Genomic DNA, 14,532 nt, shown 5'->3' on the forward strand with positions numbered 1-14,532 from the left:
GTATGCAATGAAAACGGTGCACCAAGAGACACATAACGCAGTGCAAAATAACGTCCAGTTTCATAACCTACATGCGCTGCGTTAGGGGCACTTTGTGCGACCTTAACGTTGCATCAAACGCAACGTCTTAGTGTGTAAGAGGCCTAAAACAATGATGCTGGCCAGCTTCCCTGCTCGCTACACAGTTTTTTGGCAGTTGGAAGGAGCAACTGCCATTCACTAAGTGCTTTTGAAAATAAATAAATCCCTGAGAATCCCCTATGAAGAGATGGACTAGTCCAAAACCTGTCGCTTCTGTCAGATTTCTACTACCTACTGTAAGTGACAGCAACATAGGAGAAAAGTCATTTATGGCTCATTTTACTCTGGAAAAAACGTACTTCTTATCTGTCTATGTCTGCAAATATTTACAATTTTACAATTTTTCGCCATAGTGCCCCTTTAAAGTGCAACTCCAGTTACAGGAATGTGGCCAGGCTGAAATTAAAGAGAACCCGAGGTGGGTTTGAAGAATATTATCTGCATACAGAGGCTGGATCTGCCTATACAGCCCAGCCTCTGTTGCTATCCCAAACCCCCCTAAGGTCCCCCTGCACTCTGCAATCCCTCATAAATCACAGCCACGCTGCTGACAAACAGCTTGTCAGAGCTGGCTGTGTTTATCTCTATAGTGTCAGTCTGCTGCTCTCCCCGCCTCCTGCAGAACTCCAGTCCCCGCCTGCATCCCTTCCCTCCCTGCTGATTGGAGGGAAAGGACGGGGGCAGGGACCGGAGCTATGCAGGAGGCGGGGGAGCAGCTGAGACTGGCACTACAGATGTAAACACAGCCTCACAGCATGACTGTGATTTATGAGGGATTGCAGAGTGCAGGGGGACCTTATTGGGGTTTGGGATAGCAACAGAGGCTGGGCTGTATAGGCAGATCCAGCCTCTATATGCAGATAACATTCTTTAAACACACCTCGGGTTCTCTTTAAATGGCTTGCTATTGGCTCATGTCCAGCCATTTTTATTCTTCTGGCAACTCCCTCTCTGTCCCACAAGTGTAGAAAGATAAGACTTTGGGAGTGTTCACACTTACATGTGCGAGAAAGCATGCGTCTTTCCGCATATGCATGGTTTTGTGGGTTTTATATATGCGTTTTACCACGTCTTTTAATTGCTTTTTATGAGTTTTTGGAGTATGTAGTAATGGGGGTGATGACAAAGGACCCCAGGGCCCATATGCAATTAACTTTTTCTCCTGACTTTTCTCCTTGGTGATTTTTTTTACAACTTGTCAATTAAACACCTTTTAAACCATCAGCAAGCAAGACAATAAGTACTTTTTTTTTACCTTGTTTTTGGTGCTTTTTCAATAGCGAAGTGCTGAAAAATTATTTAAAGAGAAGAGGAAATAATGATCTTCTAGAAGAAACTCAGGAGAAAAACGTAATTGCATATATGCCCAGGAGTTGAGCTACCGGGACAGGTGAGAATTTACAAAGCACAGGCATCGGGGGGAACATTTACATTTGGGGGTGGCCGGGCAGGCTGCTAAGGCAGCAACACTAGATCAATTTCTGACACATTTCATGCTGAAATCTATTAGAAATTGGTCTGCGCTGCAGTGTATGGAGAGGCAACACATCTCTCTCTGATCAGATTTGTTAAAGGACATCCGAGGTGAAAATAAAAGGATGAGAAAAAATGACTTTTTAAGATATTCCAGTTTTATATTATATTTAAATATAGTTTTTAAGTTTTTACAGTTTCATTGTCTCTGCTCAATGACACCTTCGTTGAGGTATGCTAGAGCTCAAATCTATGAATTATTGACCCTTTTTATCTCTTTCCTGCTCCTGGAAGCTATTTACTGACAGGAAAGTATTTTATGGATGTAATTACTTATCAGTGAGGGTTATGCTATAATCTGATCCAGCCAAACCCAGATAGAAACCGTCACTTGCATACCTGATTTTTGATTCTTTCGGGCAGAGAAAGAAAAAAAAGGAACACAGCCTAGTTATTTGTGTGCTTGGCACTGTACATACACATGTCTATCTCATCATGTCACATCGGTTTTCCTTTAAGAGACAGATCTGTCTCATGGTTGATCTGCCCATACTTCGCCTGGTGTATGGGCATCTTTACCTTTCACAGCCTGACTGACTATGCTCTGTTTGTACAGGCTCTGAATAGAACAAGTCAAAGGAACATTGATTAGTTATTGAGTGGGATATCGCCTATCAAAACTAATTTCTATGCTTTTGCTTCTTTTCTGAGTGTGTGAAGCCCTTCACGTGTATTTACAGTAGATAAGTAACTTGTTCGCAGAGCTAAGTGGGAAAGGCAGAAAGCATTGGGAAAGGATGCAGAAGTTAATCTGGAGCAATGGAGAGGACAAAGGAGCTGAAAATTGATCAAATTGGTAGATCACACTGGACAGGAGATATTGATTGGAATCAATGGCCCATAGCATTGCATTACATTGAACAATACAAGGCTGTGGTTCGATGCGTTTTGATAATCTACAAGAAGAATTCAAAATTCCGGAGAATGAAAGATTTGGTTATATCCAACTGGATCTCCACGCTTATGTAAAATGAAATGTTTTCCCAATAACCCTTACACATTTTGAAATATTATGCTTAGAAAACCCAGGCAGGGGTATAATTTCATAACTATACTCACAACTACAACAACGGGACAGGTAAAAACGGTGCACAGCGCTGAGGGTATAAAAATGGTGCCGCATTGATTTACACTATATAACGCTATTTAGCGTTATAAGTGTTAAAAAACGGTGCACGCAGAGTGACTTGCATTTATAATGCTAAATGGCATTATAAGTGTTAAAAAATGCAGTGGGGGGGGGGGGGGCGCTAGTGTTAGGCAGCGGGGGTCAGATGGGGGAGAGTGTTAGGCAGCAGGAGGGTTTAGTGTGAGAGAGGCAGACACAGGCAGCGGGGTTTACCTGGTCCCTGATCACATCTTCTCCCCACTTCCTACTTAGTTTGAAGGAGTCTTGCAGCCAGCCAATCACCATGCGACTTCAGTCCCCGCATGGTGATTGGCTGGCTGCAGGACTCTTTTAAACTAAACAGGAAGTGGAGAGAAGACGGGATCCCCGGGACCAGGTAAGGTATGAGAGATGTCGCTAATGACATCTTATTACCAAAGTTATTTAACGTTTCAGGGCATTTATGAAACGTTAAATAACTTTAGTAGCAAGATGCCATTATCGGCATCAGCCTGCAACATTTTTCACAGGCGACATTTTTGACTGTACCTACTAAACAATCCCAGTCCCAAGCTAAACATTTAATATGAAACTCAGCATTTCTTCTTTGCTGTAAAAGATTATTTGCAGCATAAAGCCTACTACCAGAACAAAATTGGTAGCAGAACAACATTTAAACAGTTAAACAGCACTTTCTTTTTCAGTGAAAAGCTTATATCTGAAGGGAAAGATGAGGAAGTGATTACATTATCTTGTTTACGTTTCCTTATCAGCCACAATCAGTAAACATTCCTGGCTGTGCTTCAGTTTGGTTAGGGCCAGTTCACATGGACCCTTGCATGTTATTTACCACAGGCTGTAGCACTCGTTGTCTTATGCTGGGAATACACGGTAAGATAGTTGCCTGGATCGATCCCCGCTCGTCCCTGCGGGCGCTCCTTATCTTCCGCTCGATTCCCCGCTATTGTCCGCCTGCGGGGATCGAGTGGGGTATCGATCCGGCGGGTCATCGGACCTGTCGAAAATTATCAATCGAGCCATCAGAGGCTCGATTGATAAGGGGGAAACGAGCCGTGTATGCCCAGAATTATGCTGGGAATACACGGTTAGATAATGCGCGGCTCGATGCCGGCGCGTCCCCGCTCGCCCCCGTGGCCGCCCGGATTGATTCCTGCTCGTCCCCGCAGGCACTTCCTTATCAGCGCTTCATTTTTTTGCATTGTCCACCCTCGGGGATCGAGCGCGGAATCGATCCGCCGCGGTGATCAGACGCGTCGGATATTATCAATCGAGCCATCAGCGGCTCGATTGATAACAAGAAACTCGCCGTGTATGCCCAGCATAATGCTTGGAATACACGGTACGTTTTTGAGGCTCGAATATCCCGCCCGATTGATTCCCCGCTCGATTCCGCGCCCGATTCTCTTATCTTCCATTCATTATTCTTATCTTTTCCCATTGTTCCCTATGCAAAATCGAGCGCGGAAACGATCGGGCGCGAGAACGGACATGCTGGAAATTATCTATCAAGCCATCTAAATGGCTCAAAATCTAACCGTGTATTCCCAGCATAAGCAATCACATTCAAATGAATGGGCAGCACTACTACTATAGTTTCCCACCGTTTGCGCAAACACATCATTTTAAATTTTAATCCTTACTTTTCTCATTATTTGAGGTGACCCTGGAAGCAGCAGGTTCCTTCCAGGACCATTTGCTGGCATGCCGCTATGCCCCCCATGTGAGGGTGAAAAGCGCTCATCACTACCAAAAGCTACTGAAAGCTGTCAAATGCTTTTTTGCATGCTTGCAGAAACCATACTAGTTGCATGGCAGTCCTGCTGATCTTTCTGACATCAGTAGTTTCTGAATCACACACATGAAGCAAGCATTCAGCTAATCCAGCCAGACTTCATTCAGATCACCTGATCTGCATGCTTCTTCAGGGTCTATGGGTAAATGTATTAGAAACAGAGGATCAGCAGGACAGTCAGGCAATTTGTATTGTTTAAAAGGAAATATATAAGTCAGCCTCCATATCCCTCTCCCTTCAGATGTCCTTTAAACAAGGATATGTCAAAAAATGGACATCTTCAGGGTATTAGGACTTTGAACGATTGAGAAAGCATGGAACCCAACCTACTGTATATCCATTAATATAGCAATGACAGATTCAGCACTATGGACTTGATTCATCAAGCTGTGCTGCTAAAGCAGCATAGCTTAATGAGAGAAGCGTGAGCTCAGTGCACACTATGCTGCGGTAGTGTAGTGTAGCGTGCGCTGGTAACTTATGCACCCTCCTTGTAACTTACGGCCGTTCCACTGAACCTACCCTGATCCCCAGTGGGCCCAGTGGCTTTCTAGGACGTGATCCTGGCACTTTGATTGGCCCAGTAGGCTGCCCTCATGATCCTACAAACCCGCGCTGAACCGCACATCAAGTGTGCTGACAGGCCCAGCTGTAACTTCTCCCTTACTTCCCCTGCCCAATGCAGGTAGCCACAGGTGTTCCTTAATACTGGGTGCACCTCTGACTACCTAATACTAAGTAGCTAGAGGTGCCCCCAGGTATTAGATAGCTAGAGGTACCGCCATCTGAAGGGAGATCTCATCAGTGGAATGCAGAGAGCTGGGCGAGTAACCTTTCTGTTACACTCTCTTCTCAGGACTCTGCATAGGGAAAGAGGGAGGGAGGCACTGGGGGGGGGGGGGGGGGGAGCGAGCAGCCTTTCCATCATCAGGCGCCTGTAGGCACGAGCCTACAGTGCCTTATGGTAAATCCAGTGTTAGGTCTGATCATGCGGCTCGGAAGCTCCTTTCCACACTGCCTTTCACGCAGGCCCAGTGGGGACGTAAATGTAATTCCCTTGAAATTTCCTTGCTTCCACATGTCCTGCACTCTCCAAATTTTCAGGGTAGGGAGAGGACCCCCCGAACTACCTATGTGGAAAATTACAGGCCCTGAGTTTGGCTGATTCACAAGATAGATTACAGAAACCTATCTCAGGAACCAGTGGGGTTCAGGGGCTGCAATTTGGCACAGATGTAGTTTGGGGGGTCCCCTCCCTACCCTGAAAATTTGGGAAGTGTAGGACGTGTGGAAGCAGAGATATTTGGGGTGTTATTTCGGGAAGCATAATTAAATAGGAAATGTGGCAGCACAGGCTCCTACTGTGCATGCGGGGCAGCACAAATTTACAGGCAGCACGATTAGACACATCCCCGGTGTAATGTCTGATTGCGCTGCCCGGAAGTTCCCTTCCATACTGAGTAGCACGTATGCTCAGTGTGAAGTTAATTATGCTGCTGATGGTAAAATAATAAATATCTCCGCTTCCACACATCCTACACGCCTCAAATTTTCAGGGTAGGGAGAGGATCTCCCGAACGACCTGTATGACAAATTGCAGCCCCCGAGCCCCGCTGGTTCAGGAGATGGATTAGAGAATCCTATCTCGGAAACCAGTGGGGCTCGGGGGCTGCTGTTTTGGCATATAGGTAGTTCGGGGGGTCCCCTCCCAACCCTGAAAATTTGGCGAGTGTAGGATGTGAGGAAGCGGAGATATTTAGTATTTTACTACCAGCAGCATAATTAAATGGGAACTGTGGCTGCACAATCTCCTACTGCGCATGCGGGGCAGCGCAAATTAACAGGCAGCGTAATCAGACACAACCCCGGCCCTGCCTAAAAGTCCTAATGAGATGCGACTGGGTCACATCCAGGTTAATGCATCTAGCAGGAAGTGGCTCAGGTTCATGCTTCAGGGGATGTAATAATAGAGATTTTATTTTGGTCCTGCCCCATGTTGTGTTACTGGTCCAGGGTCTATAGGTTAGCTCTACAGTATAAAAACAATTACAAGAGACCCCTGGACAGCACTAGATTACAGTCAAGAGAGCAAATGGCTTGGGCACACTTTGCTGCAGTAAAACAAACTATAGCTGTGGCCAGGAGGAGGCAACTAGTCCCCTTTTGAGGTAAAGAGCAGAGTCAATCATTTTAGAGCCCTTTTCCACTGGTTGCGCTCTGATTCAATAATCGGATCGCAAGGACACCACGATTAACATGTTGATCGTCGTTCCCCTTTTCCACTGATGTGCTTCATTTCACAGCGATGTGGAGAGTTCTGTATGCTTCTTTTTTTGTGCGCTAGCAATTGAATGCTATAGCAGCCACTCACAAGCACTGCTAAATCGTGGAGAAAAAACGCACAAGAAAATCGTGATTGTATCTCAGCAGTGATTTTCAGTGGAAAAAGACCGTCATGGTACAGGAACAAGTGATGAGCATCCTAGAGCAGTGTTTCTCAACATTTTATTGGTATGTACCCCTTTTAAAGCCCTGTACTCACTAAGTACCCCCTAGCATAGTAAACATCATCACAAGTACCCCTTGACAAATATATATTTAATCGTAGTACATGATACTTGGTTCTAAACAATTTCCAAGCATTTACTATTGCTTTTAATTAACTAAAATACTAATTTGGTGTTTTTAAATAAGATTTATCAATTTCTAAAACTCTAAATGTGTTATTCTTGGTTAAGTATATCAAGCCTGAGTACCCCCTGAAACCATATGAAGTACCCCCTGGGGTACGCGTACCACACGTTGAGAACCTAGATCCTAGAGGATTGTTAGGAAAAGGCTGAGAGGATCTGGAGTCCCTGGAGACAGCTGATGGAGCAAAGGACTAGAATATAAGGGATCTGGGCTTTGGGGTCTTTAGTCTCTTTCTTTTTTTTATTCTCCTTTTTCTTGAGTCTCTCTGTTTTCCCTATTTTGTAAACATAAACCCTATTGCAGTTCACAGAGTCCATGTCTAGAACAGTTCCATTAGCTACTATTTATTGTACTGTTTATTGTTATTCCTTACACAAATTCCTTCTTGAATGTATTGCTGACTGCACGCAAGGGGAAATTGTATTGTAAAGGCGCGTACACACGTCATATTTTCACAAACGACGGGTCCGTCAGACCCTCCCGCTGGGCGGATGTTCTGCCGACAGCAGGACGTTTGTACAGTCTGTCTGCAGACAGATAAGACTGATTTTGACAGATCCGCTGAGCGTATAGTAGGCACGGATCATGCTGTAATGGCTGCAGCCTTTGCATCAGCATTTGCAAATCTCCATAGACTTGCATGAATCTTGTGGCAGGGAAGCATCGAGGAGTACCGCGGTGCGACGCAGTATGCAAGGAGCCTCAATAGAAATATTGAAACAAAAAACCCACAACTACTTGGGCAGCACGGTGGCATTGGCAAGACTAGTCCAAATCCCAGCCAGGGTACTATCTGCATTGAGTTTGTATGTTCTTCCTGTGATTGCATGGGTTTCCACTGGGCACTCTGGTTTCCTCCCACATACCAAACACATAGGGCTGGTGCACACCGAGCGGCTTTTTGGGCGTTTTCAGATCCGCTTGCGGCTGCGGATCTGCTTGGTCAATGTATCTCAATGGGGTGGTGCACACCAGAGCGGCAGGCGTTTTGCAGAAACGAAAAATGCCTGGGTGAGGCATTTTTTGGATTGCGGATGCGTTTCTGCCTCAATGTTAAGTATAGGAAAAACGCAAACCGCTCTGAAAAACGGCACTTCAGAGCGGTTTTGCAGGCGTTTTTGTTACAGAAGCTGTTCGGTAACAGCTTTACTGTAACAATATATGAAATCTACTATACTGAAAACCGCAGCAGCAATCCGCAAAACGCTAGCAAACCGCCTCATAAAAATAAAAAAAAGCGTTTAAAAATCTGCTAGCGTTTTGCGGATCTGCTAGCGGGTTTTGGTGTGCACCAGCCCATACAGATAAAGTGCCGGTCGGGCAGGTTCTAGACTTTGTGCATCCTGAGGCAAACTTGTGAGGATGACCCCCCCCCCCCAAATGGAATGATAGCACAACACCAGACAATTTGCAACTCACGTTATAGCTTCAGTGAGCTCCCCCCAAATAAACACCTTCAGTATAGGTAGGCAGCCAGGTATTGGTGCCCCCAGTATTGGTAGCAGCTAGGTACAGTTGCCCCCAGTATAGCTTAGCCAGGTACAGCTGCCCCCAGTATAAGTTGGCCAGGCACTCTCTTCACTTCCTGTTTCTGCCTGGTGCTGTCCCCAGACTTCTGCCGCTTGAGGAAGTCGCCTCACTTGGCAACTTGGCATCATGGGTGGACCAGGCCTGGTGCCGGTAATTGGCTTCCCACTAAATTGGCCGTAAACTACGATGGACATATGACTATTGACTACAGGTGGTTCACCTTTCTCTGTGATAATCACCTTTCATGTTTTGTCAGCTCTTGCTGTTAGACGCCAGAGACATTACTAATGAGGGAGCATCTCCTGTTGCTACAAGGCAGATGTGCGTTTTTGCACATAACGAAAAACTATAGGCCGCATAAAAACACGCATATCTCTGCATTTTCTGTGTGTGTTTTTTGAAATGCACAACTTGCTGCGTATGTTACTCCATTGAAAAGGGGAAAATGTTGAAAAAGATGCAAACGCAATCGCATAGAAAAATGCACAGAAAAATGCAGAAGTGCACAATGGAGAAAACTCATCGTTTTCAGCACAGCCAAGTGTGCTCCTTTCAGAGTTCCTCCCAGTAACCACTAAAAACAGCCATACAGAGTGAAGCAGGGAAGGTGTTGCTATAGCTACCGGTCTTAGGGTGCACTGCAGTCCTCCTCACATCAGTCTCCCATCATCACCCCTCTGGCATTGAAAAAAATGGAGAAACCAGGACTTTGGTATACAGGTGTGATATGGCTATGCTTGTTTGACATAGTAACTGGTATGGGGGGGAGTAAAGGTGTCATGGTGATCAGTGAGGGAGTTTCACAGTGGCAACACTGTTAGGCCTGATGCACACCAGAGGAGTTTTTCTGAGCATTTCGAGTTTTTGAAACCTCCTGCTAATGTTATCCTATGTGTCTATGCACACTGGAGTGATGAGGTTTTGTAAAAAAAAAAACCCATAGCATTACATTAGGAAGAGCTTTTGAAATCTCTAGCGTTTGGGGAGCTTTTCTGGTGTGTTTCAGCCCTTAGTGAGGAAAAGGGTCATGGCAGCCACACTTGTATGACCCTTATTTAGCAAATGGATCCCTGACCATGGGGGTTGCTATGAGGGGGGTGAGAAATAATTAGGGGGCATGATTTATAGTTATACCCCAACAGATGCTTTGATAATGCTGTATTCATGCTAATGCTGGCCTTTTCAGCGCCTCTCCATGGGTAAACACCCTTTAATACTCATATTGAATATTGCAGACTTTCATTCTATGCAACAAATGACAGAACCTTAAGGTGGCCACTAATGGCCCAATTTCTAGTGAAAAATCGTTCCAGCGATCAGAAATTCTGATCGGATTGGTTGTAAATAATCTCTGTTGATGGACACAATCAATTATAAACGGTTATAAAAATAGTCGTCCGATTAGATTTTAATCAAACCAAAATTTGGATTTTCTCGTTGGTTGTGATAGATAGGAAGCAAAGATTGGTTCGCTGATGGTGTAGTGAACAATTTCACTTCAAATTGTGCTCATCAACAGAGATTAATTACTACCAATCGATCAGAATTTCTGATCACTCGAACAATTTTTTTGCTAGAAATTGGATCGTTAGTGGCCACCCGTTCAAGCGATCAGAAATTCTGATCGGATTGTAGTAAATAATCTCTGTTGACGGGCACAATCAATTACCAACTATTATAAAAATAGTCATCCGATTGGATTTTTGTCAAACCAAAATTTGGATTTTCTTGTTGTTTGTGATAGATAGAAAGCAAAAGTTGGTTCGTTGATGGTGAACAATTTCACTTCCAATCAGAATTTTCTGTCGCTCAAACGATTTTTCGCTAGAAATTGGATCGTTAGTGGCCACTTTAAGTTTATGTCCACACTATGCTGGATTGACAATGTATAGTTAACAGCTGATCCAATGTACTGTATTTTGCGTTGTTTACAACAAACAGCAAAGGAGACCTGATTTGGGGAGGGATCAAGGGATCAGGGCCGGGCCGAGGCACAGGCTGGAGAGGCTCCAGCCTCAGGGCGCAGTGTAGGAGGGGGCGCAGAATTCATTCAGCTGTCATTCCTAATTGTGTTTGAAGCAGAAATAAATAAGAAAAGGGGATACATGGCAGTGACTGTAAGCCAGATAACTAGATATTAATGTGTTGGGGAGGCTGTGGGCCCGGTGGCGCCTCTTAGTATAATAGCAATCAGTGTGTGACGGCTGGGGTGGGAGGGATGGAGGGGCGCACTTTGGTGTCTCAGCCTTGGGTGCTGGAGGACCTTGTCCCTGCTCTGCAAGGGATGTCTTATATTTGTATTATTTAATTCTATAAACATTAGCAATGATTAGGGCTGTGGTTGATGCCTATGCCAATTTTAATTCACTATACGTAGCGGCAGAGTGCAGGTAGGAAAATCATCATGTACGATTTCCGTTGAAAGCACTAGTGGGAATGGATGTAGTCCATTTCTATGGACTTTCATTGTTTCCATCGGTATGCATAGCATGTACCTGACCTGAAAAGTTGTTCAAGCAGTGACTTTGCATTCTGCTACCGTAAGGCTATGTTCACAATGGGATTTGAGTTCCCTGTAAAAAACAGGAATACAACAAAACACAAAAGTCACACCCTGCGTTATCTGCACATGCATAAAATACAGTGAAGCATAAAGTCAATGTAAAGTATGCTTCACTGGCACTGTTAACATGTGCATTATGTGGTAATGTACTGTATGCAGTGCATTGGGATACCGTCCTCTGCTAGATCGCTCTGCCCTGTGTATGCAGTGCATTGGGATACCGTACTCCGCCTGTGCCCCCTGTGTTCATTTATACATTACCTGTCCAATGTCGTCCACCACGCAGTGCCCATCCCTGTTCGGAATCCCGAGCTCTTCTACTAAAAGTAAACACGCCGCCAGTGTGTTTACGACGGCAGCCTGTATAGCGCTAACAGAAATGCAGGGGATTCCAAAGACAAATAGACAAATAGGCACAGTGTGGTGGACACAGGACAGATAAAGTATAAATATACACAAGGGGGCACATGTATACACTAGGGAGGCAGTGGCAAGGTGGCAGAGACGACTGGTTCCTGAGAGATTTTGTGCTGAAATCGATTAGGAATTGGCCTGTGGTGTATGGGCAGCCAACAGATCTACCTTTAGAGCCCTTGTCTACTAGCAATCGCTAGTGCTTGTGCTAAACGCTAGCGATTGTGCAAAGTCCCTTTTGTTCCAGCGATTGCGATTTTGTTATGCAATGCATTGCATAGCAAAATTGCGGTAAAAATCGCTCTGCGGCGCGATTGTGCTGTGCTTTTGTAAAAATCGAATCGCAGTAGTGGAAATTACCTACCGTGATTTCTGTTATTTAGCAAGCCCTAGCGATTTCAAAATCGCTAGCGATTTGTGATTTTGCGATTCAGCATCGCAATCGCAGCAAGTGGAAAAGGGCCCGCTATCAGATTCGATCAGCTGCAACCCCCCTCCTCCCCCATTAATAACGAGAATTGCAAAGTGCTGTACACAATGGTGCAATTCCAAGAAATCCCAGTTGCAGTGACTGCAGCGTTTTTGAAAGTCCATGTAATTTCATTGCGATTTTGGGGTCAGCAATCCCAGGAGATTTGCAACTTCATGGAAGATGGCTTTGACAAAATTCCATTACAAAACGCAGATGCAAAAAAAGAAAATCACAAATGCACAAAACTCACAAATAGAATTTTGATAAAACATTATACATCGTATTGTTTGCGATTGGCAATTTTCAGTGGATACAGGGCAGGACTCGGAGTACATTTGAAATCGGCGCCGGTAGACTTGGGCGCAGGATACAGCCGGTATATGGCTGATCCTGCTTCTGCACAAGTCCGGGCCGTTTTAATTACTATTCCCCCTCCAGGCCGCCATGGATAGTGGGGGAATGAAATAATTCGGCTTCCATCGATTGCTGGAGGCCGAATTATTGTGTTTTTTAAGCAACCTCGGCTCCGTCTTCTGATGGAGCCAACGTTACTCACTGAGCGCTGCAATAGGAATGATTCCTATTGTAGTCTATGGAGGCGCCGGCTGCGCCCAAATCTAGCAGCGCTGAAAAGCACTGCTCCGCAGGGGCAGACCCTTTCTGTAGGACCTTCCAATTTGGACCGGTGTTCCGACATAATAACCAGAAGCATTAAAATTACCTTTTTTTTTTACAAAGTTAAATTTAAAAAAATATTCTCGAAAAAAAGCTATGGATTTTTATTGACTAACAAAATAGGTACAAATACATTAAACTAATTTTATAAAATAATTTGTGGCCATGTGCAGGATAAGGTGTGTGAGCGCATTGTAGTCCCCTTTCCTGCTAGTACCACAGGCTGATCCAGAGCCTGTGTCTCCTGGTTTTAGATGCGACCCCTCATAGACTGCCCGGCTCATTACTCAGCCCTGCCTCAGGTGTGGCTGCTATGGACGAGGGAAGCCACTCCAGACCGCAGAGAGTTCAGAGACCCGGGGGCACAACGTACCCCTCAAAACCGTATGACAAGTGGCATCACCCGCCCGAAGCCTGCTGGGGTGACCAGCACATCATCACCCGCTCGCCATTCATCGCTCCCTCAAGTGCCGCTTTTAAGTATGAAGATGATTACGAGCAAGAGAAAAAAGGTATCGTATCTTCTCTAGAGATCTCCTCCTACTGTAAACAGTGCTATGTGTGATGCCACCTGAGCGTCGCCCTGCCCTCTGCCTGCTGGGGAGGAGGAGGAGGGCAGCGCTGGTGTGACTAGCCCTTTGTGTCCTGTAATGTGTGCTGCCTGCCTGGCAGGAGATAGAGGGAGAGCAGCCCCCGGATCACATCACTTGTCAGGAAGCGTGCTGACCTGTGTGATCCCCATTGTGCACTCTTCACACGACCAGGGCCAGATGGAATGTCAACAAAACTTGTACTTCTAAAACTTTCTTTGGGATCTCTGCAGGGGAGATGGAGGAGGAAAGACCCCGATCTCAGACTGTGACCACCACTACAAGTTCCTACTGTGAGACCTTCACAACCAGCACCAGCTTATCCTATGACAAGAGCTTTCTCACCACAGCACCTGGGCTGCTTCTGCTGGCAGAAATTGTGAGTATGGCTTGTCCTGTTATACTAGTAATGATCATGTCCTTCTGCCTGCCCTGTACACACAGTTCCTACATCCCGGATCTTGTTCTTTCTCTGCTGGAACTATGAACACAGTCATCTTTTCACATGTCTTGCCAGCTGGCCATATATTATAAGATACTTGTTCTATCCAGCAAAGAATTAAGGCACACCAAGAGCGCTGTGACTGCTTTTAAAAACTCTAGCGCTTCAAAAAGGGTTTAGTAATGTGTATGGGAATGATCACACCAGAGTGATGTTGTTTTTTTGTTTTTGTAGTTTTTTTTTGTTCTTTTCTTTCCCCAAATGCAAATGCAGCTCCTGCAGCATTTTGGAGTCGATTACGCCTCCATGTAAAGTATAGGAAAATTGCTCCCCCAAAAATTTTTTTTTTTTTTTTTTTTTTCTTCCCCCAAAAGTGTTTTTCGCCCAAAGCTGTTCACTTCCAGATAAAAGAATACAACAAAATACTCCAAAATCGCTCGGCATAAATAGGAAATCCTAGGCACATGCCCAGTATCACTACAAAAATCGCTAGGTGTTTGCGATTACACCTAGCGATTTTGGAGTGCACTAGCCCTTAATTTCTCCATGTTGCTGTTTAGCTAGATTGTCATCTTGCACCGCTACATATTACTTCAGATCTTAACAAGGAGTCTGAA

General features: G+C 45.0%; 1 protein-coding gene across 2 annotated transcripts in view; it reads left to right on the top strand.

Moving 5' to 3' along the window:
- Positions 1-9,370: 9,370 nt before the first annotated feature.
- The window catches only part of CMTM8 (CKLF like MARVEL transmembrane domain containing 8), a 66,689-nt gene continuing 61,527 nt past the window's right edge, over positions 9,371-14,532 (top strand). The window contains exons 1-2 of one of the 2 annotated variants that reach the window (XM_068234467.1): positions 9,371-9,479; positions 13,707-13,852. In XM_068234467.1, the coding sequence (XP_068090568.1) occupies positions 9,452-9,479; positions 13,707-13,852 (174 nt within the window). In that variant the 5' untranslated portion in view covers positions 9,371-9,451. Of the gene's footprint in view, positions 9,480-13,212; positions 13,396-13,706; positions 13,853-14,532 lie in introns of those variants that run through there. The other variant, XM_068234465.1, reaches the window with a different exon arrangement.

Source organism: Hyperolius riggenbachi, chromosome 5 (genome assembly GCF_040937935.1).
Source record: "Hyperolius riggenbachi isolate aHypRig1 chromosome 5, aHypRig1.pri, whole genome shotgun sequence".
Classification (NCBI taxonomy): domain Eukaryota; kingdom Metazoa; phylum Chordata; class Amphibia; order Anura; family Hyperoliidae; genus Hyperolius; species Hyperolius riggenbachi.